This window comes from Vombatus ursinus, unplaced genomic scaffold (genome assembly GCF_900497805.2).
Source record: "Vombatus ursinus unplaced genomic scaffold, bare-nosed wombat genome assembly UNPS02012319.1, whole genome shotgun sequence".
Taxonomy (NCBI): domain Eukaryota; kingdom Metazoa; phylum Chordata; class Mammalia; order Diprotodontia; family Vombatidae; genus Vombatus; species Vombatus ursinus.
Window position 1 is genome coordinate 1,085,910 of NW_020952097.1, and position 22,833 is coordinate 1,108,742.

Genomic DNA, 22,833 nt, shown 5'->3' on the forward strand with positions numbered 1-22,833 from the left:
TAGATATTCCAAGTTTAAAAAGAAGAGGAAAAATCCCCCTGTGTCTTCTCATCAAGGGGAATAAATTTTTTTTTTTCATTTTAACATCAATTAATCAACAAGTATTCATTAAGTGGGCACTGGGGATACAAGTACAAAGAATCAAATAATCACTACTTGCCATGGTTTTCTGAAAGTTCCTTTGAGTAACAGAGGAAATGTAAGCAGGCTTTCGGGTCAAGACCAAAAATAGCAGGAGCCATGCACCAACCCTCAGTGCCAGGGCCCATTGGCCTGCTTAAGGTTTCTATGGAGCATGAAAGGAAAACAAGGCCACGGAATGGCCAGACCCAGTGAGTGAAGGTGGGAGGGTGGCCGCATCCTCACCTCTGCAAAGTAGGCGGTAGTGGTGATCCTCTGGATCTCGTACACGCTGCTGAGCACAGGGATAAGCGTCTTCACAATCAGCGGGAGCTTGGGACCTGAATGCTTGGCCATGGCTCTGCAGAGATAGATGCCAGGCACATGAATGCCTGGGTAGACAGGCAGGAAGGCAGATGGAGACAACTACCACCATGTTTGGCCCTGCTCTGGGATCTTCCTGATTCATCCTCTGGATGCGAGGGTTCTGTGGTGTGGCTAGCTTTCCCCTAAGGAGATTTCCTTGCTCTCAATCTCCTCCCTGGTTGGGACATCTGCAGCCCAAAGGTAATGTGTCTGTAACACTGGCTTTATCATCCCCATGCTCTACCCACAAGAGCACTTTCAGCTCTAACAAGTCCTGGGGCCTCCCGAGGAAGAAAACACTTTGGGCAGACAGTGAGGAGCAATTCATGCCAAACTATAGGTCACTGTACTTCAGGCTATCACCCGGAGTGGGCTGCAAGCTATGAATCATAGGGCTCATCAGAGAGAGTGGCCAAACCCTGAGGTAGGAGAAGCAGGCTCAGCTTAAAGCTTCTTCACAACTGGAGGATTTCCTCACACCCTACAAGGGTGTACTCATGCCAGTTCCAGACATGAGAGAGAGCTGGAGAGAGACAAAGAGAGGGAGAGAGACAGAGAGAGGGAGGGAGAGAGAGAGACAGAGAGGGAGAGAGAGGGAAAGAGAGAGACAGAGAGGGAGAGAGAGATAAAGAGACAGAGAGGGAAAGAGAGAGAGGGAGAGAGACAGAGAGAGTGAGAGAGACAGAGACAGAGAGAGAGATGGGTGTCACAGAGCTAAGATGTCCTGGCTTTCTCAGTGACTGAGCTGAGTTCAAATTCCTCCAGAGGGCAGGGTCACAGAATCTTAAAATCTCAGAGTTGGAAGGGAACCCAGTCTGGTTCAGTACATACTTAAATAGGCATCCCATTTACAATATTCCTGATAAGTGGTCATCTAACCTTTGCTTGAGAACCTTGAATGATAGATATGGAACTCACAGTTCGTTCTGGGAGAGCATTTTGTTATTTCTCCTTATACTGAGCCATGATATTCTCTCTCCCTTTCTTCTCTTTCTTTCTTCTCCCTCCCTCCCTTCTCCTTTCTGTGTCTCATTCTCTCTTTTTCCTTATCTCTGTCTCCCTCCTCTCTCTCCCTCTCTACAGTTTCTACCTGCTGTCTGTGGTCCTGATTGACTTCATGGGGGTAAAAATAAGAACAATGAGTATAAGTGACAAAAGAGTGATGGCGGCAGCCCTACAAATAAATGTAGCCATCATGTCCTCCACCTAAATCCTTTCCAAACTAAACACCTCCTGTTTACAGCATCAAAATACTTCAGAGTTGGAAGAGGGCTTGGTGAAAAATAAGTCTCTTCATAATATATTCAGTAGGTAGCTATCTGTTCCTATTTGAAAACATTAAATGAGGAGCATGACCCCCTGAGGAGTCCTGTTCTATTTTTTTTTTCCAAAGTTCTGATGGGTGGCAAGTTTCCCCTTACATCAAGTCTGAATTCACTTTTTGGCATCTTCCACTCCTTGTTCCTAGCTCTGCCTGTGGAGCCAAACTGGACAATTCTAATCTCTCTTCCATAGTGACAAGTGTTTAAATAATTGAAGAAAGCTATCATGTCAACTTCCTAAGCACAGGGTGGAGAAAGGCAGTTAGATAGAAGTCTGCCTAGGAAAGACTGTGGGGTTTTAGTGGCCTGAAATTCAATGAGGTAGCAGCATAATGTGGCAGCCAAAACAGCTAATGTGACCTTGGGCCTAGTCAGTATAAAGTATTATGATGAGTTCTTGGCTCTCTATTTTAAGAAGGATGGTGTTGATAAGCTGGATGGTGTCTAGACAAAGGCAACCAATATGGTGAGATCATAGTATCTAGAGTTGGAAAAGACCTCTGAGTCCAATTCCCACATTTTACTGAGGTCCAGAGAGGTTAACTAACTTGGCCTAAGGACATACAAGTAATAAACATTAGAGGCAGGATTTGAACCTGGATCCTCCAACTCTAGAACCAGTGCTCTTTCTCTACTGTACCACACCTGGGGTACATGGCAGGGGCCTTGAGTCCATGCCATATGAGAACTAGTGAAATGAACTGGGGGTGTTTAACCTGGAGAAGAGAAGATTCAGGGGAGGGGCAATATAACAGCTGTAGAATTGCTTGCTTTGGCTTTAGAGAACCAGGAACAACAAGTGGAAGCTACAGAAACCAATTTAGGATTGACATCAAGAAAACCTGACCAGGCACAGTGTCCTTTCTAAAATGTGGCTCCTAAACTGCCTTTCTTAATGCAATCTCAGGTTACATTAATTCTATTTCCAGATTTATTTCAGATATTCTGTGTTGTCACACTTCTTCCATGTTGTACTTGGTTTCAAAAATTGATTTCACAAGCATAAGATTTTACATTTATCCTATTAAATTTCATCTGATTTGATTTGGCCCAATGTTCTGACTTGTTAAGGTCTTTCTGAATTCTGAATCTGTCACTCTGCATTAGTTATGCCTCCCAGCTTGACATTATCTGCAAACTTGATAATGATATTATCTATGCATTTATCCAAGTCATCAATGAAGATGTTCAGCAAAATAGGACAAAGCATAAATCCCTGGGGAACTTGACTGGAAACCTCCTTTCAAGATGGTATCAAATTATTAATGACTATTCTTTGGATTTGGCCAGTCAACCAGACATAAATCCATCTTATTTGACTGGTATCTAGCCCACATTTTTCCATTTTTTCCACATAGACTGAATTAGAGACTTTTAGTTTGGTCAAGTGTTCGATATTCTACAACATTTTCCTGATCTACTGGTTTAATATTCCTGTCAAAAGAAGAAATAAGATTACTGGCATAACCTGCCCTTGACGAAGCCATTAGCTATGTGTGTTTACCATGTCTTTTTCTAAATGTCTCCTAACCACCCCCTCCTCTTTATGATACATTTTAGTATTCTCTAGTCCTAAAGTACTAGTTTTGTCCTGTTCTTTATGATCTTTTTTTTTTTTTTGGCTAGGCAATGGGGTTAAGTGACTTGCCCTGGGTCACACAGCTAGTAAGTGTCAAGTGTCTGAGCCTGGATTTGAACTCAGGTCCTCCTGACTCCAGGGCTAGAGCTCTATATACTGCGCCACCTAGCTACCCCCTCTTTATGATCTTTTAAAGAAGACTCAGTATCATCTGTCAGTTTTTCTGGTACCTGAGGATGTAGTTTATTTATATCAGGGAACTTGAGTTCATTAAATGCAGCCAGATGTCCTCTTATTAGTTCCTTACTTAGGTATAACTTCAACTCCCTATTAGTCATATTTGTTCAGTCCTGTTCTGTCAGTTGAAGGATTATTAAGTAAAATAAGAAGGAAGCAGCTCTACCTACACCCTCTTTTCATTCATCACCATCATCACCCCATTTACACCAAGCAGAAGTCCTACCCTTTTCTTTTACCTTGTTCTCCAACAGAGTTGAAAAAGCCCTTGTTGTCATCCTTAAACTCATCTATGCTTTGTCACTCCTGAAAATATTCTCACAGTATCATTTCACCCTGTTACATTCATTCTCCATTACCTGTCAATCAATTAATGAGCACTGACTAAGTACCTACTGGGTGCCAGGCAGGCACTGAGGATACAAAGGTACTTCATTCTGGTGGGAATGACAGCATGCACACACAGAAGTACAGTGCAGAGGAAGCTAGCCTGAAGGCAAGAAGACCTGGCTCAAACAGACAAAGGCTAGGTGACCCTGGGCAGATTTCTTAACCTTGAATTGTCCTGGGCAATTTTCTAAGAGGACAAGTTATAGAGAAGGTATTGATCTACTCTGATCAAGTGAGCTCCTCACCCTGATTCCCTAAGCTAATGAAATCATAGGGCCAATTTAAAAAAAAAAAAACCGTAAAGTAAGGGGAGTCCCTAGTAGCCGAGGAGACCAAGAAGTAGAAGGGTGTATATCCCAAGCACGGAGGATAATCTGTACAAAGACAGGAGATAAAATACATGTAAAGAATGGGTGAGGGGAGAGGCACTAATGAGCATTTATAAAACGTGTACTCTGCGCTAGACACTGTGCTGAGAACTTTACAAATATTATCTCATTTGAACCTCACATTAACGCTTCAAGGAAGGTGCTATTATTTCCCCCATTTTGCAGTTGAGGAAACTAAGGCAAACAGAGGTTAAGTGACTTTGCCAGGGTCATCCAGCTAGTAAGTGTCTAAAGGCTGGATTTCCAGCTCCAGGCCCAGCGCTTTATCCATTGTGTCACCTAGCTACCTCTGTAAATACTGAAAATGTTTGTTGTCATGACTTGAGGAAAAGCAAAAAAGCTGGTTTGGCTTGACCTGAGAATGACTGAAGAGGAATAATCTACCTTCTTTATGTTATCTTTTAAAAAGTTAAGTTGGTTAGTGAATTGGTAAATTTGTGAGGTTAGACATGTTTAGTTTGTGATGCCAATGGGACATCAAGTTGGAGCGGAAGATATGGATCTGCAGTCCAAGTGAGATTGGGGCTGGATATATAGATCTTAGAATCATTTGTATAAAGATAAGAGAACTTCAGAAATGTCTGGATAATTGAAATTTGCCATCACTACTATAGCTCTAGTCTATGCTTATGACCTATTTCTTGAATTGCTCTTTACTATTTTTGTCCTGGTGGTCTATAGTATATACTGATGAAGTTATCATTTCTATTTCTACCTCCACCCATGTTTACCAAAATGCTCTCTACTATGCTTTCCCCTTTCATTTTCTGGTTTTCCTCACACAAGCTTATCTTCTAAACAGAGCCCTCTCTTTTATTATCGCCTTTTATCTATCCCATTTCTTTTGAATAAGGTAGAACTTTCCTTAGATGTATTCTAATCATAAGTCTCATCCTACCAAATCTCATTATCTAGGTGGTCAAATTGCCTCTGTGTTAGGATCTGTCATTTATTTTGCTTGTTAGCCACGCTTTGTACATTGGTCTATCTGAGACCAGCGGTTTTGTCACGGGCTCCTTTCTTGGATTTTGTTTCCTTCGGATTTCTGGGTGTCTATTGCTATCCTTCCCCATGTGACACTCTAGGTACTCTCTAGAGTATTCTTCCTAATAGATCTGCAGAGACAGTTTCTTTCTCTTTTTGCCTTCCTTTTCAAAGTAAAGCCCCTTTGATTAGATTTATAAATATATTCTTACCATATCTAAATAGGAGCTCACTATTTCTTGATTTTAAGCTGGGGTCCAGAAATCCAAATGCCCTTTCTCAGATACCATCATCTTAAAACGTGACTCACTTGCCTAATATCCTCTTCTTTTATGGGCACCTTTGCCTTTGTTCAGCAAAGTGAAGCAAATACTACCAGTGATCCTAAGGCCTTCATTTCTTGCCCAAGTCAATGCAATCTTTAGCAGTTCCTTTGGATGATAGCATTGATTAAACACCAGAAGTAGGCAGTAGTTATCTGTTTGATAAGTAATTGAGAGCCTCTTTTTCATATATTGACTCACTTTTTTCTTTTTTTTTTTTGGCTAGGCAATGGGGTTAAGTGGCTTGCCCAGGGTTACACAGCTAGTAAGTGTTATGTGTCTGAGGCCAGATTTGAACGCAGGTCCTCCTGACTCCAGGGCCAGTGCTCTATGCACTGCGCCACCTAGCTGCCCCCTCTTTTTCATATATTGGGTGTCTATCCTAAGAGGACAGGAGACCTTGATACTGTAATGATCATGCTGACAAACAGCTATCTTGGAATCCATCATCAAGGCATCAGCAACCACCACTACATTTCTCCTCTTCTTCTGAACCTCAATGGATGACTTCACACTTTACAACACACTTTACAGATCTACATTATCATTCTTTGATGGACAAGTAGTTATTTCCTCCTCAGCACTATCCTTCAGAAAATCTCAAATTTATTTCTTAATTCCAAGTGTCCATTCCTCCTCTGTATGACTTTCTTCTGCCCTCTAACTTCCTGACAAAGGTCAGGATTCATCTTTGCTTGTTCAGATCTTCTTGTCTTTGGACCGATCACTGCATGTGTGGCAAGACTGAGGGCTCACTCTCACAACTCACATGTGAACTAATAAGTTGGGTCCCCAGACTGTGGTTATGTCCCCCTACTCAGGGTGCTAGGGAATACCCCAAAGGAGATGGGAAAATGTCTTTTTTTTAGCGTTGTTGGCTCAAGTCCTCATTCTGATATGCTTCCCATCAAGATTATTAGTTGAAAACCAATTTACTCAGTCAAATTTAAGTAGCTTTTAGAGAGGTATGTACTAAGTACAGTAATGAAAGAAGGAAACAAGTATTTATTAAGCACCTACTATGTGCCAGACACTATACTAGACACTTTATAAATATTATCTCATTTGATCCTCACAACAACTCTAGCAGGTAGGTCTTCCTGATTTCAGGCCTGGCACTCCATCCAACTATGTCACCTAGTTCATACAAGAACAGCTCCCCCTTCCTTAAGTCTATGACACATTCTCCCACAAAGACATACAGAGTCCAAAGGAGAGCAAGCTCAAGCTTGGAGAGTATGTGTGGCAAAGAAGTAACTTATATCTCCTGGTTGCTGGAAGTTCTTTTTGTCCTAGGGATATGCTCAAGAAGTTCCCCTTAGGCACAATATCTATTAGCAACAAGTCTAAATCCAATCTGTCTTGGTTAACAATGCAGACATTGCTGTCAGCTGATTCCAAGATGCCACCAGGACACCAATGGAAAGAGGGAAAGTCCCAAATCCTCTCTACCCTTCAAGGCTCATGAAGTCTCTGGCCAAAGGGGGAGGGAGGGGAAAGGAGACCTAGGCTGAGGCCGAGGCCAAAGCCATGGGCTCTCCTTCACCCATCCCTTCCTCACCCCACAAAGCAGTTTTTTCTTAGGGGCTTTACTGGAACACTACATCCACTCTAATCTCTAGAATGACCAAGGTTCTCAACTAGCTTGATAATTTATAGACAATTTCTAGGGCACAACCTAATTTCCTCAATCAATCTGAACATAATTTCTAGGAAACATCACTCTATTTCTAAGAACTTCTCCTACTTAGTCCAAAGCCTATCTCTGATTACTTGATTGAAACTAAAGCCTATGACTGAGATTAAGAATTGTTCTTTCATCATTAAGGTATCAATACATCTTATCAACTACTTTAAGTAGGGTGGGATGATTTGATTGATTTGTTCAACCAACACCCCACCGGTGACCATGACCTGTTTTTTTTTAGAAATACATTATTTTTTGGTTTTTATATCACCTACATTTTCCCACATATTCTTACCTCCTTCCAAGGAAGAAAAAAGGCAGTTCAGCAAAACTAACCAATACGTAGAAAAATTCTGTTATTATATAGTGTTCCACACCCAAAGTCTACCTACACAAAGAAGTGAGAGAAGGGCTCTTCCATTTCTAGCTTTTTGGAACCAAGCTTGGTCACTATAATTTTACAAGGTTTACTTTCAATGGTTTTGTTGGGGCTGTCCTTTCCATTTACACTGTGGTACATGTGGCGTCTATGATTTTTCCTGGTTCTGCTTCTTCTCTTTGAATCAGTTCACACATGTTTTCCCATACTTCTCTGGCATCATCCTACTAATCACCTCTTATAGCACTGTGATACTCCATGTCCTATACCACAACTTTTTAAGCCCCTCCCCAACCAATGGGCATCTTTATTTCCAGTTCTTTGCTACTATAAAAAGTGCTAATACAAATACAGCATGATAGGCATTTCAATCCTCTTTCTACCTTGGTTGTTGGGTATTTGCTCTGGCTTGTCAACATTCTTCCTAAAAAGCTGAACATCTAGATATTACGTCTCCATTGATGAAGCCCAAGATGGTCCTTGTTTTTTTTTTGGCTGCCATGCCAAGATATTGGCTCATATTTACCTCAAGTTCTCTAAACCCTCAGCTTTTTTTTCTTTTTCAAAACAAATTTGGTATCTTTTGTTTTTATATCACCTGAATTTCTTGTGTCCCTTCTCTTTAACCCTTCCAGAGATTCATTCCTTAAAAGAAGTTTTTTCAAAAAAAGAAAAAAAAAATCTGCAAAATCCATCAGTATATTGAAAAAATCTGAAGAGTGTAGAGAGGAATCTTCTCATATCTCTTCTTTCAGGCTTAGCAGAGTGCTTGGTATATAGAGCAGGTGTTCAATAAATGTTTATTGACTATTATGGACTTTGGGAACAAGTTTGGCCTTGGAAATTTGACATCAGTTTTCTTATTGTTTGTGTTAATTCTGTCTATTTATATGTAGCACTGTGTATATTGTTTTCTTTGGTTTCCTTCACTTTCCCTCAGTTCATTTAAGTCTTTCTCTGATTCTTTGTATTCATTATTCAATATGTATCATTATTCATTTTTCATTTCTGATAGCACAATAATATTCAATTACATTCATATACCACAGTTTGTTTAGCTATTCCCCAATTTATGGAAATCTACTTTGTTTCCAATTCTTTGCTACTTCAAAAAAAAAAAAAAGCACTACTATAAATATTTTGGGATATTTCTTCTTTTATCAATGACCTCCTTGGGGTATATGCTAATAGTGAAATTTCTGAGATAAGAGCTATGGACATTTTATCTTCTTTATTTACTTAATTCTAAACTGCTTTTCAAAATAGTTGAACTAATTCACAGTTCCAACAACAATACACTGATGTACCTAGGTTTTCAAAACCTTCCAACATTGACTATTCCCATCTTTTGTCATATTTGCTCATTTGCTGGGTATGAAGTGAAATTTCACAGTTGTTTTGATCTGTGTTTTGCTTATTATTAGGGATTTGGAAATTTTTTTCATATACTTGTTAATAGTTAGCAATTTTTTTGAGGACAATTTGTTTATATCTTTGAGCACTTACTACAGGTCCTTTTTGTAGGAACTGTTGTCTACCCTGTTTCCCCCATCCCAAACATGTGCAATTGCTTTTGTTTTGTTTTTTAAAATTCATTTAAGTCTTTCTCTGATTTTACATTCTCTGAGTTTACATTTATTATGAAGTTTTATTTCATTAGGTTCTGTTTTGGTCTAAAGAGATGCGAACTTACAGATCTCTTGAAGCTGGCATTCAATACGCTAGCTATCCCTGACAGCTCTGCACCATCCACAAATTTGATAAGCATGTCTTCAAAGTAATTAATAAAAACACTGACTAGATTAGGGTCATGGTATTAGGCCCTTTAGCTCACCAGAACCTCCCTTTTCCATTAGCAACCTCTCTTCTAAGTTCACTATCAGGGTCAGTGACCCTTTGTTGGGTACCTGGGTGAGAAATGTCACTCTCTCTAGCCTTAACCACGAAAAAGCAGAAAGTAGCTTCGGTGAGAATGAAGAATAAGAAGGGGGTGTGGGGGTGGGGAAGAAAGAGAGGGGGGAAGATAGAGGGGGGTAGGGAGGGGAAATAGGGGATAGATTGTGTGTATGTGTATCTCTGCTCTTTGTGGGAAGCAGAGCAGCCCATCTCTACGCTGTCGCACCTGGAATTCTAAGGCCTTTCTTCAGAGGCTTGGGAGACCCTGCCCTCAATAATGCTTGTCTGGAGCACTATTCTTCCTCATCTCTACTTTCTGGAACCCCAAGCTTCTTTCAAGGCTCAGCTCAAATGCCACCTTCTTCAAGACAATGTTTCCCCAGCTGTTAGTTCTCCACCCACACCCTCAAAAATTACTTGGTATTTACTTTGCATATGGCCAGTATGTACTTATCTGTGGACATACTGTAGTTTTCCAGAAGAATCAATCAGTCAACAAGAAATTCATTAGTTGCCTACTACGTGACAGGCACTGTACAAGGCAACGGAGATACAAGATATAAGAACAGAAAAAACATATATAATATACACACACATCCATACGGGCAGCTACGTGGCACAGTGGATAGAGTGCTAGGCTTACAGTCAGGAAGACTCTTCTTCCTAAAGTTCAAACCTGGCCTCAGGCACTTACTAGCTGTATGATCCTGGGCAAGTAACTTAACCCTGTTTGCCTCAGTTTCCTCATCTGTAAAATGAGTTAGAGAAGAAAATGGAAAACCACTCCAATATTTTTGCCAAGAAAGACCCAAATGGGGAAAAACAACATGCATATGTAACATATAAACAACATAAAGTGAATAAACATTAGTATATGCAAAATTAAATACGAAGTAGTTTCAGAGGGAGGGAACTAGCAATTCGGGAGATAAAGAAGGGCTTTGGGGAAAAGCAAGTGCCAACTCATGGAAATGGGAAGTGCAGATGACTAATTTGGCTGGATTGTAGAGTGCAGAAGGGGGCAGTGATGTCTAATGAGGCTGGAAAGATAGGCTAGGGACAGGTGGTGAAGGGCTTCGAAAGCTAAATAGAGGAACTTCTGTTTTATCCTACAGGCAACAGGAAGCCACTGGAATTGATTAAGGGATTCTTTTGTCGTATTTGTGCTTAAGGATAATTACTTTAATAACAGCGTGTAGGAAAGACTATAGAGTTCTAATTCTAAGCAAGGAAAACAATTAAGAGGTTATTGTGACAATGCAGACAAGAGGCGATGAGAGGTAGCTAGATGTGGAGGAAGGAGTCTGATATGAGAGATGTTATAAAGGTAGAAATACCAACTTTTTGGCAACAGATTGAACATGTGGGAGTAAGGGAAAGGTCTCAAGGATAATGCTAGGGTTGCAAATTTGGGAGACTAGAAAAGTGGTAATGCCTCCTACAGAAATAGAGAAATTTTGGAAGAGGGAAGGATTTGAGGGGAAAGATAATCAGTTCAGTTTTGGACATGTTGAGTTTCAGATGTCTTTGGGGCATCTAGTTTGAAATTTCCAATATACAATTAGTGATTCAGGAATGAAGTTCTAGAGAGGATGGGGGCTGAATGTATAGGACTGTTGGTTGCCACATAACTGGTCTCCCTGCCTTGTCTCAGCATGGGAGCTGATTAGGTTACCTAGAGAGAAAGCAGAGAGGACTCAGACAAAACTTTGGGAAATATCCACAGTTAAATTTGTGCAGCATGGATGACGAGCCAACAAAAGAGACTGAGAAGCGGTTAGGACTGAGGTCAGGTAAGAGGAGAACCAGGAAAGTCACAAAAACCTAGAGAGGAGGAAGTATCTGATAGGAATGGATGGTCAACAGTGCTAGATGCAGCAGAAAAGTCTAGGAGGGTGAGCACTGAGAAGAGGCCATGTGATCTGGCAATTAGGACGTTACTGATGACTTTGGTGAGAGCAGTTTCAGTAGTGTGATGAGGTCAAAAGCCAGATAGCACTGGGCTGAAGAGGAAGAGGAAGAGAGGAAATGGACGCAACAAACGTAGACAGCTTTTTCAAGGAGTTTGGCTGAGAGAGGCTGGAAAGATACAGGACAAAGGTAACCTTCAGGTCAAAGGCTGTCCCGTTTTTGTATCTGTACTCCCAACCCTGAGCACAGGGCATGATACATAAGTTCTCAGTAAATGCTTGTTGTCGTTGCGACAGTAGCTTGGGCCCATTGGCCCCTATGTTGTCAGAGCGAGGGGAAGCCATCTCCTCTGGGCTTACTTTCTTCTATTTTGTTTCTGATTTGTCTCATTCCTTCTCTTTCTTTACCTGCTAATTCTGACCTCCAAGGAAGCACATTCAGAACATCAGAATTGCCCCTTCAGATCAGTTCCCATAGCTAACCCCCAAAGCTATCTCTGAAGGAATGAAGAGTCAGTCTTCACACAAGAGCCACGATCCTGCCAGATTATCTTTTTTTTTTTTTTTTAGTGAGGCAATCGGGGTTAAGTGACTTGCCCAAGGTCACACAGCTAGTACGTGTCAAGTGTTTGGTCTGAGGCCAGATTTGAACGCAGGTCCTCCTGACTTCAGGGCTGGTGCTTTATCCACTGCGCCACCTAGCTGCCTCTTGCCAGATTATCTTTCAATTCATTCATCTATTACAGGGAATTCTAATCATGGGTCATATGATGGAGTGATCTGTCTTTTTGGGAGTCACAGAGGAAGGGATGTGTAAGAGTCAAGAGAACCTTGAGGTTAGGTAACATTAGACAAGGTGGACTATCAATGGTTTTTAGTGTTCCCATAACCCCACGGAAGTCTAATTTGGGTAAGGGGTGGGAGAAATCTCTTCTATCACTAATGCCAGTTCTACCTGGCATAAGCCTCGCACAACTATATTTTGTCTAGTACCCTGGCAGAGAAATGGAACTGTTCACCACCTGGGACCCAAGGCCCTGCTATGAAAACCATATGATCTGTAAAGCTCAGAAATGGGTGCTGCCAATCCCCAGTCAAGTACAAAAAGGGAGGTCTTTAAGACTACCTGTTATGTCTCTGGCCTCTGGAACTGCTAGGTTGGACTAGATCACCTCTAAAATGTCCCTTACAACTCTCAGTTTTTGTGATTCTAGGTATGTGACCAGACATCAGAAGAGAGGGCTTGGGGTAGGGGGAGGTTACCATTGGCCAAGATAGGGGCCAAGTGGGACAATAGGCATAAAACCACCATCTCCCCTCTGGGCCCCCTTACCTGGCAAGAAGAGTAACTCCCTCTTCATGGCCTTCGGATGTCTTCATCAGCTCCCAGCCACCATCCAGACCCACGTATGTGATGACCTCCCCGCTTCCTCCACGGAACAGCATGGCCTGCAGTGTCTCCACAGCACAACTAGATAGAAACAGGATTTATCTACCTGTCTTGTCCCAAAGACAACCTTCTCTCTACCATAAGGCGTTTTAGAAGAATCTTTCTTTCCTCTCCTTGGTTATCAGAGCCTAGCAAGCAGGACGTACCTGGAGATACATAGAGGCTTTTATTTGTCCCTAAGGCCATCTTGACAAAAAGCTTGCTGAGTCAGATAGCACACCTGTGGCTAGAAGTTACCCATGACCAACACAGAGCCAGCATCATGTGGAACATAAGTATTATACTGTCAGACTTAAATAAATAGGACTTATGGATTAGTTTTCTTTCATTGGCTGGGTAAAGATTGTTATCTAAAGCTCTATGTATTTGTCTCCATACCTGCTCAAGGAGTCAGGCAAACCCAAGGATGGCCTCCCCAAATCATTGCAAATGAACAGAACACTGGGATTGTGCTCCTGCTATGTAGCCATGGGGCCACACTCACAAAGGCACTCACGCTTCTGCACACACACTTATGTGGCCCACCATGCAGGAGTACGTTGGTGATTCTACAGCAATCATAGCCTAGTGTCCTAAGTCTTTTTTCTTTTTCTTTCAGGGATGCCCAGATTAGACTGAGGAACAGAAAATGAATTCAAAAGGATCAATCATTTGAATGAGAAAGTCAGTTGCTCTGTACCTAGACAGTTAAAGAGAATTTTGCCACTCCTTCAAAACTGTGTGTGTGTGTGTGTGTGTGTGTGTGTGTGTGTGTGTGTATGTAGGAAGAGGGGAGATGTTAGGGATAAACAATCACCCCAAGATCTCATACTTAGAATAATAATGATAGCAGACATTTATACAGCATTTTATAGTTTTCAAGGGCATCTAGGTGGTGCAAAGGATAGAGTGTTAAGCCTGGAGTCAGGAAAACCTGAGTTCAAATCTGACCTCAGGCATTTACTAAATGCATGACCCTGGGCAAGTCACTTAACCCTGTTTGCCTCAGATTCCTCATTTGTAAAATGAGCTGGAGAAGGAAATGGAAAACCACTCCACTATCTTTGCTAAGAAAACCCCAAATGCGGTTGTGAAAAGTCCCTCATGACTGAAATGACAGAACAACAACATAGCTTGCAAAGCACTTTATACACCTTATTTTATTCGATCCTATGAGGGACTACAGGTATTATTATCCTCATCTTACAAATGAGGGAACTGAGGCTCAGAGGGGTTAAGTGACCTACCCATAGTCATCCAACAAGGAAGTGTCAGAGGAGGGACCGAATTCATAACTCTCCTAACCCAACACATTCTCCACTATGATACATGACCTCTCTCAGAGGTCACTTAGTCCAAACTGTATTCAAACAGAAATCCCCCCTCCAACAATTCTGAGAGATGGTTATCCAGTTTCTGCTTAAAGTGACAGGGAACTCCCTACCCCTAAGCAGTCCATTTCACTTTAGGATAACTGAAATTGTTGGAAAATTTTTCTCTTTGTTAAGCTGAAATTATCTGCCTCCATGTAATTTCCATCTTTATGTTTGTTTCTTAAATTACCTCTTAGTTACTTCATCTGAAGGAACAAAGAGATTTTTACAAGAAAAAAAGATCAGTATTAGCACAAAGCTAAAGCCACACTCAAGCTTTATAAAAAAGGAAGAAACTTATCAAGTTTGGAGAAGAGATATTCACAATCTATTTAAACCCCTGCCACAATTTAGCTCAGGAAAGCATGTATGTACACAGCCCTACAGACAAGAGGAAAGGTTTAGGGCTATATGAGCTCCCAGGATCAATTCTCCACTCCCTGAAAGCACGAGTGATTCTTCACTGTCCTATCAGGAAGGACAATGAATACAGGGGACACCCAATTTGGGCAAGAAATGTTTCCTGGAGACAAGTAGGACAGTACAGGTGAAAGTGGGAAGCCCCGAGCAGGCAGGGATCAATCTCAGTCATACGAAGGACTGACTCTAGGAGGTAGAGGGAGTCTAGTGCAAAGTCCTTATGTTCGCCCCTGGGAAACTGAAGCCCAATGCGGAGAGAAAGAAGCAAAGAGGGAGGGAGAGAAGGGGGGAGGGGGGGAAGAGAGAGCGAGCGGGACAGAGAGAGAGAGAACAAGCAGAGTTGAGTCCTTGGAGAACAACGTCTAACTGTGGGGCCTCAGTCTTCTAGAGGCACTACTGAGGCCCAGAACCAACTGAGGGCTATGCTCATCAAAGCTTGGGATTAAGCAGGGATCTGGTTCCAGGGAATCAATGAGAAAGTGGCAGACCAGGATGCCAAGTGACTAAAGGAGAGAAAATCTAAAACGAATAAGGAATGATGACCCAGGAAAGGGCTAACATTGAAATGCTGGATTCTGGCCTATGTTAAGCAGGCCTCAGAAGCAGATGTTCTGTCAACAGCAGCTTACTGCTTTCAATGCCAACCATAAACGAGCTGAAGTGACCTTGGTCGGTAGGATGCCAGTCTTAGTGCTCAATCCAGAAATGAAGCTTGGCTCACAGACTTATCAAAGGCACAGCAATCAGAGATCATTAACTTTTCTTTTTTTTTTTTGGTGAGGCAATTGGGATTAAGTGACTTGCCCAGGATCACATAGCTAGTGAGTATTGTGTCTGAGGTTGGATTTGAACTCAGGACCTCCTGACTCCAGGGCCGGTGCTCTACCACTGCGCCACCGAGCTGCCCCAGATTATTAACTTTTCTTAACAACAACTCTCATGAGAGGGATAGAATCAGAATTCAATCAAACAATGATTGACAGTTGAACTTGAATGAGAAAGGTACCATCTGGCATTTTAGTATTATATTAATTAAAATTTTGTTCTAAATAAGATATGATCAATATGAAGTCAATTATGCTTGTTATTTTAATAAAGAACTACATTTTTTTTAAACTTTTTTTTGTTTTTGGTGAGGCAACTGGGATTAAGTGATTTGCCCACACAAATCACACAGCTAGTGAGTGTTATGTATCTGAGGCCGGATTTGAACTTAGGTTCTCCTGACTCAAAGGCCACCTAGCTGCCCCCAATTACGCTTTTAGAAGTAAAAAAAGGGGGTCAGGTGGCACTGTGGATAGGGGGCAGTTAGATGGCACAGTGGATAGAGCACTGGCCCTGGAGTCAGGAGGACCTGAGTTCAAATCTGGCCTCAGACCAAACACATGACACTTACTGGCTGTGTGACCCTGGGCAAGTCACTTAACCCCAACTGCCTTGCAAAAAAAATAAATAAATAAAAGCATAATTGCCTAGATTACGCCCTAAACTACGGAGGTGGTTCATGGCTCTCAAACACTACTGTGGGTCAAGAGGAACAATAGAAAAGCTAAATAGCTTTGAAAAAAACATGCTGAATTATATACAAAAATAAAAACAAGATATGCAGTTTCATGTACAACTCTTTTTTTCTATCACACATATGGAAATCCTCATTTTAGCTGATGTTAAGTTCAGAATTTAAAAATAAATGAAAACAACACATGCTATGGCCAATTTTAGCATGTCAGCAATGCTTTAGTCAATTAGCCAATAAGCATTTCTTAAGTGCCTACTACGTGTCAGCCACTGTGCTACATGCTAAGGATACAAAGAAAGGTAAAACAGTCCCTTTTCTGGAGGAGCTCACAATCTAATAGAGAGACAAGAGGCAAACAAATATGTACAAACAAGCCATATAAAGGATCAGTAGGAAATAATCAACAGAGGGAAGGCATGAGAATTAAGAGCAATTCGGAGAGGCTTCTTGTAGAAGGTCAGATTTTAGCTGGGACTTGAAGGGAACTAGGGAAGGCAGGAGCCAGAGATGAGAAGGGAGAGCATTCCAGGCATGATGGACAGCCAGAGAAAAGGCTGAGTGTCACTGGACTGAAGAGTAATCATACACAAAAGAAACGGACTCTATCTTGAAGACAAGACTGCCTACTGATATAGAAACTGGACTAGAGTCAGTCGTCTGTTTAGTCAGCCATGACTAATAAAGAGCAATGGTCAAAATCAACATCAATTTAAAAGAAAGATTAAAGATGAGAAGACATTAAGAAAAATGAACAGCTTCAACCTGACCTATTCGAGGTCAAACCAAAAAGTGAAAAATTGAAAAAACAGAAAGATATATGCCTTAATTATCACATTTCCTATAAACGTTTAACTAATATAAAATGATTTGTTGTCACACAGGGAGAGCAAAAGAGCCTAGAAACTGTTAATGAGAAAACACCTAAAATCCATGAAACCTTTTAATTTCCTCATCTGTAAAATGAAGAAGTGGAACTAGATGATCTAAAAGAATGGAAAAATCCACAAGCAATAGTCATACCTAATGAAGGCAAGCAAGAGAAAACCATTAACTTTGGATCCATATATCTTTATTGCCTTTATAAACTTGTAAAGACAAGAATTATCTACATAAATATCAAGGGTATCCTTGACGAAAATATGAGAACAAGAATGCTTCTGCAAAAAATTCTCTGTAGTAGGCTGTATCTATAAAGTCAAACAATTGAAGTTACAGAAAACAGAAGACCCTGCTATTTTGGCTTTGTCCTGGGCCCTCATCTTTCCATTTTATACTGTCTTTCGGTAATTTTGTCAGCTCCCACAGGTACAATTACCTCTACGCAGATGATTCCCAGATCTACATATCCAGCTCCAGTCTCTCTCCTGATCTAGGTTCACATCATCAACTGTTTTTTAGATATCTCCAATTGGATATCCTGTAGACACATCAAACTCAACTTGTCTAAAACAGAACTCATTATCTTTCCTGCCCAAACCCTCCTTTCTTTTGAACTTCTTTTTTACTAATGAGAGCACCACCACCTATCTCCCCAGTCATCCAGGCCTACAACCTTGATATCATACTTGAGTTTCCACTCTCACTGACTCCTTATATACAATCCATTTCTAAATCTTGTTTCCACCCTCACAAAATCTCTTGTATGTGTCCCTTTCTCTCCACTCACACAGCGACACTCCTAGATTGGGCTCTCATCAACACTTGGACTATTACAGTAACTTTCTGATTGGTTTGTCTGCATCAAGTTTCTCCCTACTCTCATCCATCCTTCAATTTAACTACCAAGGTGATTTTCTAAAACATAAGTATTACCATGTCAGCCCCTAATGGCTCCCTTCTCTACTTCCAAGATTCCTCTCTTTGACATTTAAAACTCTTCATAACCTGGCTCCCTCCTACCTTCTACTCTCCAGACTATAATTCTGTGACACTGGCTTACTTGCTGCTCCTCACACATCACAATCAATCCCCTGCTTCTGTGTCTCTGCATTGGCTGTCCCACATTCTTGGAATGCTCTGACCCCTCTCCTCTGCTTGTTAGTTTCCCGGGATTCCTTCAAGATTCTGTTCAAATTCCCAGCCATGACCAGATACTATAGCTTACCTGCCCACACTAAAGTCATAGTTTCTAAGAGGAAATCAAAAGTCTGTGAAAAGAGCCTTGCAAAGTCAAACCTTCAAAGCAATTCTCTCCAATAAACATATTTCTTATGACAATATACAGGAAGCCGGAAATTCAGACTGGGTGACCCAGAATCCCCTAGACCACAGCATCCTTGCCTCCCATTCTAGGTCTCTTCCTATAAAAGGCTCCAGTGACCTAATCTTCTAAAAAACAGAATCAAGCCCATGAAGAAAACCTGGCAGATGTCCTAGGAAGAGAAGGGTGTGGGCATGATACACAGAGAATACAAGACCTTGGAACTATTTCTACTATCTTTCCAAAAGGTTCATTTACTTGAGTAGCTCTTACTTGTAAACAAAAGAGGCAGGACTGAGCTGAATACCCTAAAGAAGCAGTACAGGGCTCCCCATTCCTGGAATGGGGAAGAAATGGGAAGAATGGGGAAAGGGTAGAAAGAAGAAGAGCCAGCCCTAGAGGTCCAAAATCTGTCTGGCAAACAACAGAAAGCAGATACAACAACACACCAGATGTGAAGTCCTAGTAAAATCTCTATGGTACAATCTGGCAGATGTTTATTATCTTGAAATCAATGATGATGGAATATCTTCAAGGAGGGAAGTAGCACTTCTTCATGGGGACTGTGAATGAGGGGAAGGAGGAGTCCCTGAAACCACCAGAGATGAGAAGGTTCAAAGCACCAGAGCTGGCTGAGTGGTAAAAATATGATGAAGACCTTCCTGAGAAATTCAACGGCTCAGATTTCTATTGAATTTTAAGGCAGACAAAGCTACAAAGTTCTTCCTTCAAATCATCTCATGAAGTTGGTAGTGAGAGTATTATAGCCATTTAACAGATCAGGAAATTAAGGCTCAGAGAGAGTAATTAACTTGGAAGTGTACTATAGTGGAAAGAACACTAGACTTGGATGGGAAGATTTGGGTTCATTCTTATCTCTGCCACTTACTAGCTACTGATCTCTGGGTAGGTCATTATATCCCAATGGGACTCAGTTTCCTCATCTGTAGAATGAAGGGGTTGAACTAGATCATCTATAAGGTCTCTTCCATCCATAATACCAATCCAGTGCTAATGTATGAAGTATGGCAGCTGCGGCCTGAACCTAAGTCTGTTTACTCCAAGTTAAGTTCCCTTTCTACTATTCCACACTGCCTCTGAGATCATAACAGTACTTTAAATCTAGAAGATACTTTTTCCTTACAACAACATGGTAATGCAGGCAGTAAAAGGATTATCCCCCAAAACTGTACTTCAGACTGGTAAAGTGAGTTGCCTAAGGTCACAGAGCTACTACTAAGGGGCAGAGGCAGATCTGAATCCCCACTTTCTGACTCCTAACCTAGGACTTTGTCCACTATACCTCAAAAGTCTTCATTTCTCTGCAGCATCAAATTCTGCTCAAGCTTTTCTTTACATTTCATGACTCTGCATTCTCTGGGTTCTTTTCCCACCTCTTTGGATACTTCATTCATTTAATTATTGATTTATTCAATATTTGCTGAATACTTACCAATCAAATAACATATGTAAAGTGCTTTGTAAATCTTAAAGCAATATATAAATGTTAGTTATTATCCTCATTATGGAGTGTAGGGTTCTGTGTTTAATGATACAAAGAAATAAGATTTGGTCTCTCCTCAAGGAGTTTCTAGTTGACTAGTGGATAGTAAGACACAAATGCATACAAATAACTATAAATGCAATATACTAGGAAGAGGCACAGTATCATGACAGTTCATATTATTTTAAGGTTGGGGAAGCGCACTGAAAACCACAGAAGTCATTACAGAGGAGTCTGCATTATGAACTGGGCCATGAGAGATGAACAGATATGGCGAGGGGGAGAATGAGGAAGAGAAGGACATTCCAAGCAAAAGAAAGGATGCCATGAAAGACAGCAGGGAACAGAAAAATATGAGATGAATTCTAGGAAGATCAAATAGGCCAGTATGTTTATAGCATATGCGAAGCAAAGTAATGCGAGGTAAGACTGGAAAAGTAGGTTGAAAAGAAAGGTTGTCCAGATCATGCACAGCCTTGAATTCTAGACTAAGGAGTTTGGATTTTATCCATTAAACATTTCTGAGCATGAATGCAACACGAGCAGCAACAGAAAGGCAGCACGTGAAGGACAGGTAAGAGACAGAAAAAATGGTGATGAAAGCAGTGACCAAAAATAGAGCCTAGACATCCTACTTTAAGAAAACTGCCCAGACCTCTTAAAATTTGAGGGCAAAGTGGAAATACGTATAATCTATTGCTCACCTTCTGGAAGAAATTCCAAAATGAAAATTTTCAGGAACATCACAGTTAAAAACTAGAACTTCCAGATCTAAGAAAAAAACATTACAAGCAGCCAAAAAGAAAGAATTCAAGGACCAAAGAGCCACAGTCAGGATCACACACGATTTTAGCAGCTACTACAACAAAGAAGTGGAGAGCTTGGAATGATATTCCAGAAAGCAAAGGTTATGAGTTTACAGCCAAAAATAACCTACCCAGTAAAACTGAGTATAATGCTACAAAGGAAAAAACCAAACCTTTAATGAAATAGAGGATTTTCCAAGCATTACTGATAAAAAGACCAGAGCTACATAGAAATTTTGATGTACAAACACAGGAGTCAACAGAAGAATAAAAAGATAAACATGAATGATCATAAGGAATTAAAGAAGGACAAACTACTTACATTCTAACATGGGGAGATGACATATATATGTCCTCTCTGAACCCTATTATCATCAGAGGTCATGGAGGGAGTCTAATTAGAAAATCTGGGAATGGTTCTGTCATGTCCTAATGATCTGGAAAGACTAATCACTGGTGAGGAAAGGGAGAGGTTGGGGAAAATTATCTCACATAATTGAGTTTACAAGTAGAAGTCTAAGGAGGAAGGGGTAGGGGGAGCAGTTGACACTTGAACTTCACTCTCAGCTTAACTGGTCAAAGTGGGAAAAGGAAGGGAAGAGAATAAGTATTTACATAGCACTTACTACATGCAATGAACTATATTAATAGCTTTACAAATATCATCTCATTTGATCCTCGTAACAACCCTAGGAGGTTAAGTGCTGTTATTATCCTTATTTTACAGTTGAGGAAATCAAGGCAAAGAGAGGGGAAGTGAGTCACTCAGGATCACACAACCCCCATATTTGAACTCAGGTCTTCCTGACTCCAGGCCCAACATTCTATCCACTGGATCATCTAGCTGCTTCATAAAAGCAAAGAAGATAATTCTCTTTCTCTCTTTCTCTCTCTCTCTCCTCTCTTTTTCTTGCTTGGGTACAGAATACATTTCACTTAACAGGGAAATAGGAGGGGAAGAGAAGAAAGGTGAATTAGAGGGTGGGTAGATTAAGGAAAGGATAAAAAATTATAACTAAGAATATACAAAAAACAGTTATAGCTCTTTCTGAGGTGGCAAAGAATTAGAAACTGAGGGAGCATCTATCAACTGGGTAATGACTGAACAAATTATGGAATATAAAGATGATGGAATACTATCATTCTGTGAAAAAATGATAAAGGGGATGATTTCTGAGAGACCTGGGAATACTTGAATGAATTGATGCAGAGTGAAGTGAGCAGAACAGGAGTTCTCATCAGCATAATGACCAACCAAGATTCTAGAGGATTAATGCTGAAACATGCTACCCACCTTCTGATAAAGAGATGAAAATGCAAGGGAGAGGGAGAAAAGGCAGTTTTTTCCTGATCTGGAAGAAAAAAGCTTAATTTTTAAAAAAGCAAAAGAAAAACTGGTTGCAGGGAAATCAAATAGGAGGCTATTACAGTAATCTAGGCAAGAAGTGAGAGAGCAGCCTGAGACACAGTGATACCAATGGTAACCAAAGGGAGGGGATGTATTCTAGGGACATCTCAAAGGTAGACTTCTCAGGATTTAAGTGAAGTGGGATGAACAAAGAATCAAAGATGTCTCTGAGGGCTCCCCCACCTCATCCTTGACTTAGAGCCACAGTGATATTTCTTCTCAAGTACATTCAAAAACACATTTTTACCTAAACAAGTTTCACTCAAAAGGTGAACTACATGACCCTCAATTCTAAGAGTCTATGATTCTATAACAATTAAATCATATTCAATACATTGAATATTCAATATTCAAATCTTAAGCTTTACAAAGCACTTTTCTCACAATGGCTCTGCAAAAGGAAATTATTATTATTCCCATTAATATTAATAGTAGTATTATCTCCATTTTTACCTCAGAAAGACTAAGTGACTTACCTATGGTCACACAGCTGGGTAGGAGCAGAACCCAGATTCAAACTACCAAAGTCCAGTGCTCTTTCCACTGCATTCCTTAAACACATCTGGCATTTTCCCAACTTTCTGCCTTTCCT

General features: G+C 40.8%; 1 protein-coding gene across 7 annotated transcripts in view; it reads right to left on the minus strand.

Annotated features, from left to right (window-relative positions):
- The window catches only part of MROH1 (maestro heat like repeat family member 1), a 185,195-nt gene that overhangs the window by 15,815 nt on the left and 146,547 nt on the right, over window positions 1–22,833 (minus strand). For 5 of the 7 annotated variants that reach the window (XM_027857638.1, XM_027857637.1, XM_027857639.1 and 2 more), the window contains 2 exons: window positions 12,916–13,053; window positions 367–481 (listed from right to left, as the gene is read on the minus strand). In XM_027857638.1, the coding sequence (XP_027713439.1) occupies window positions 367–481; window positions 12,916–13,053 (253 nt within the window). Of the gene's footprint in view, window positions 1–366; window positions 513–12,915; window positions 13,054–22,833 lie in introns of all 7 variants that reach the window. The other 2 variants (XM_027857640.1, XM_027857641.1) reach the window with 1 other exon arrangement.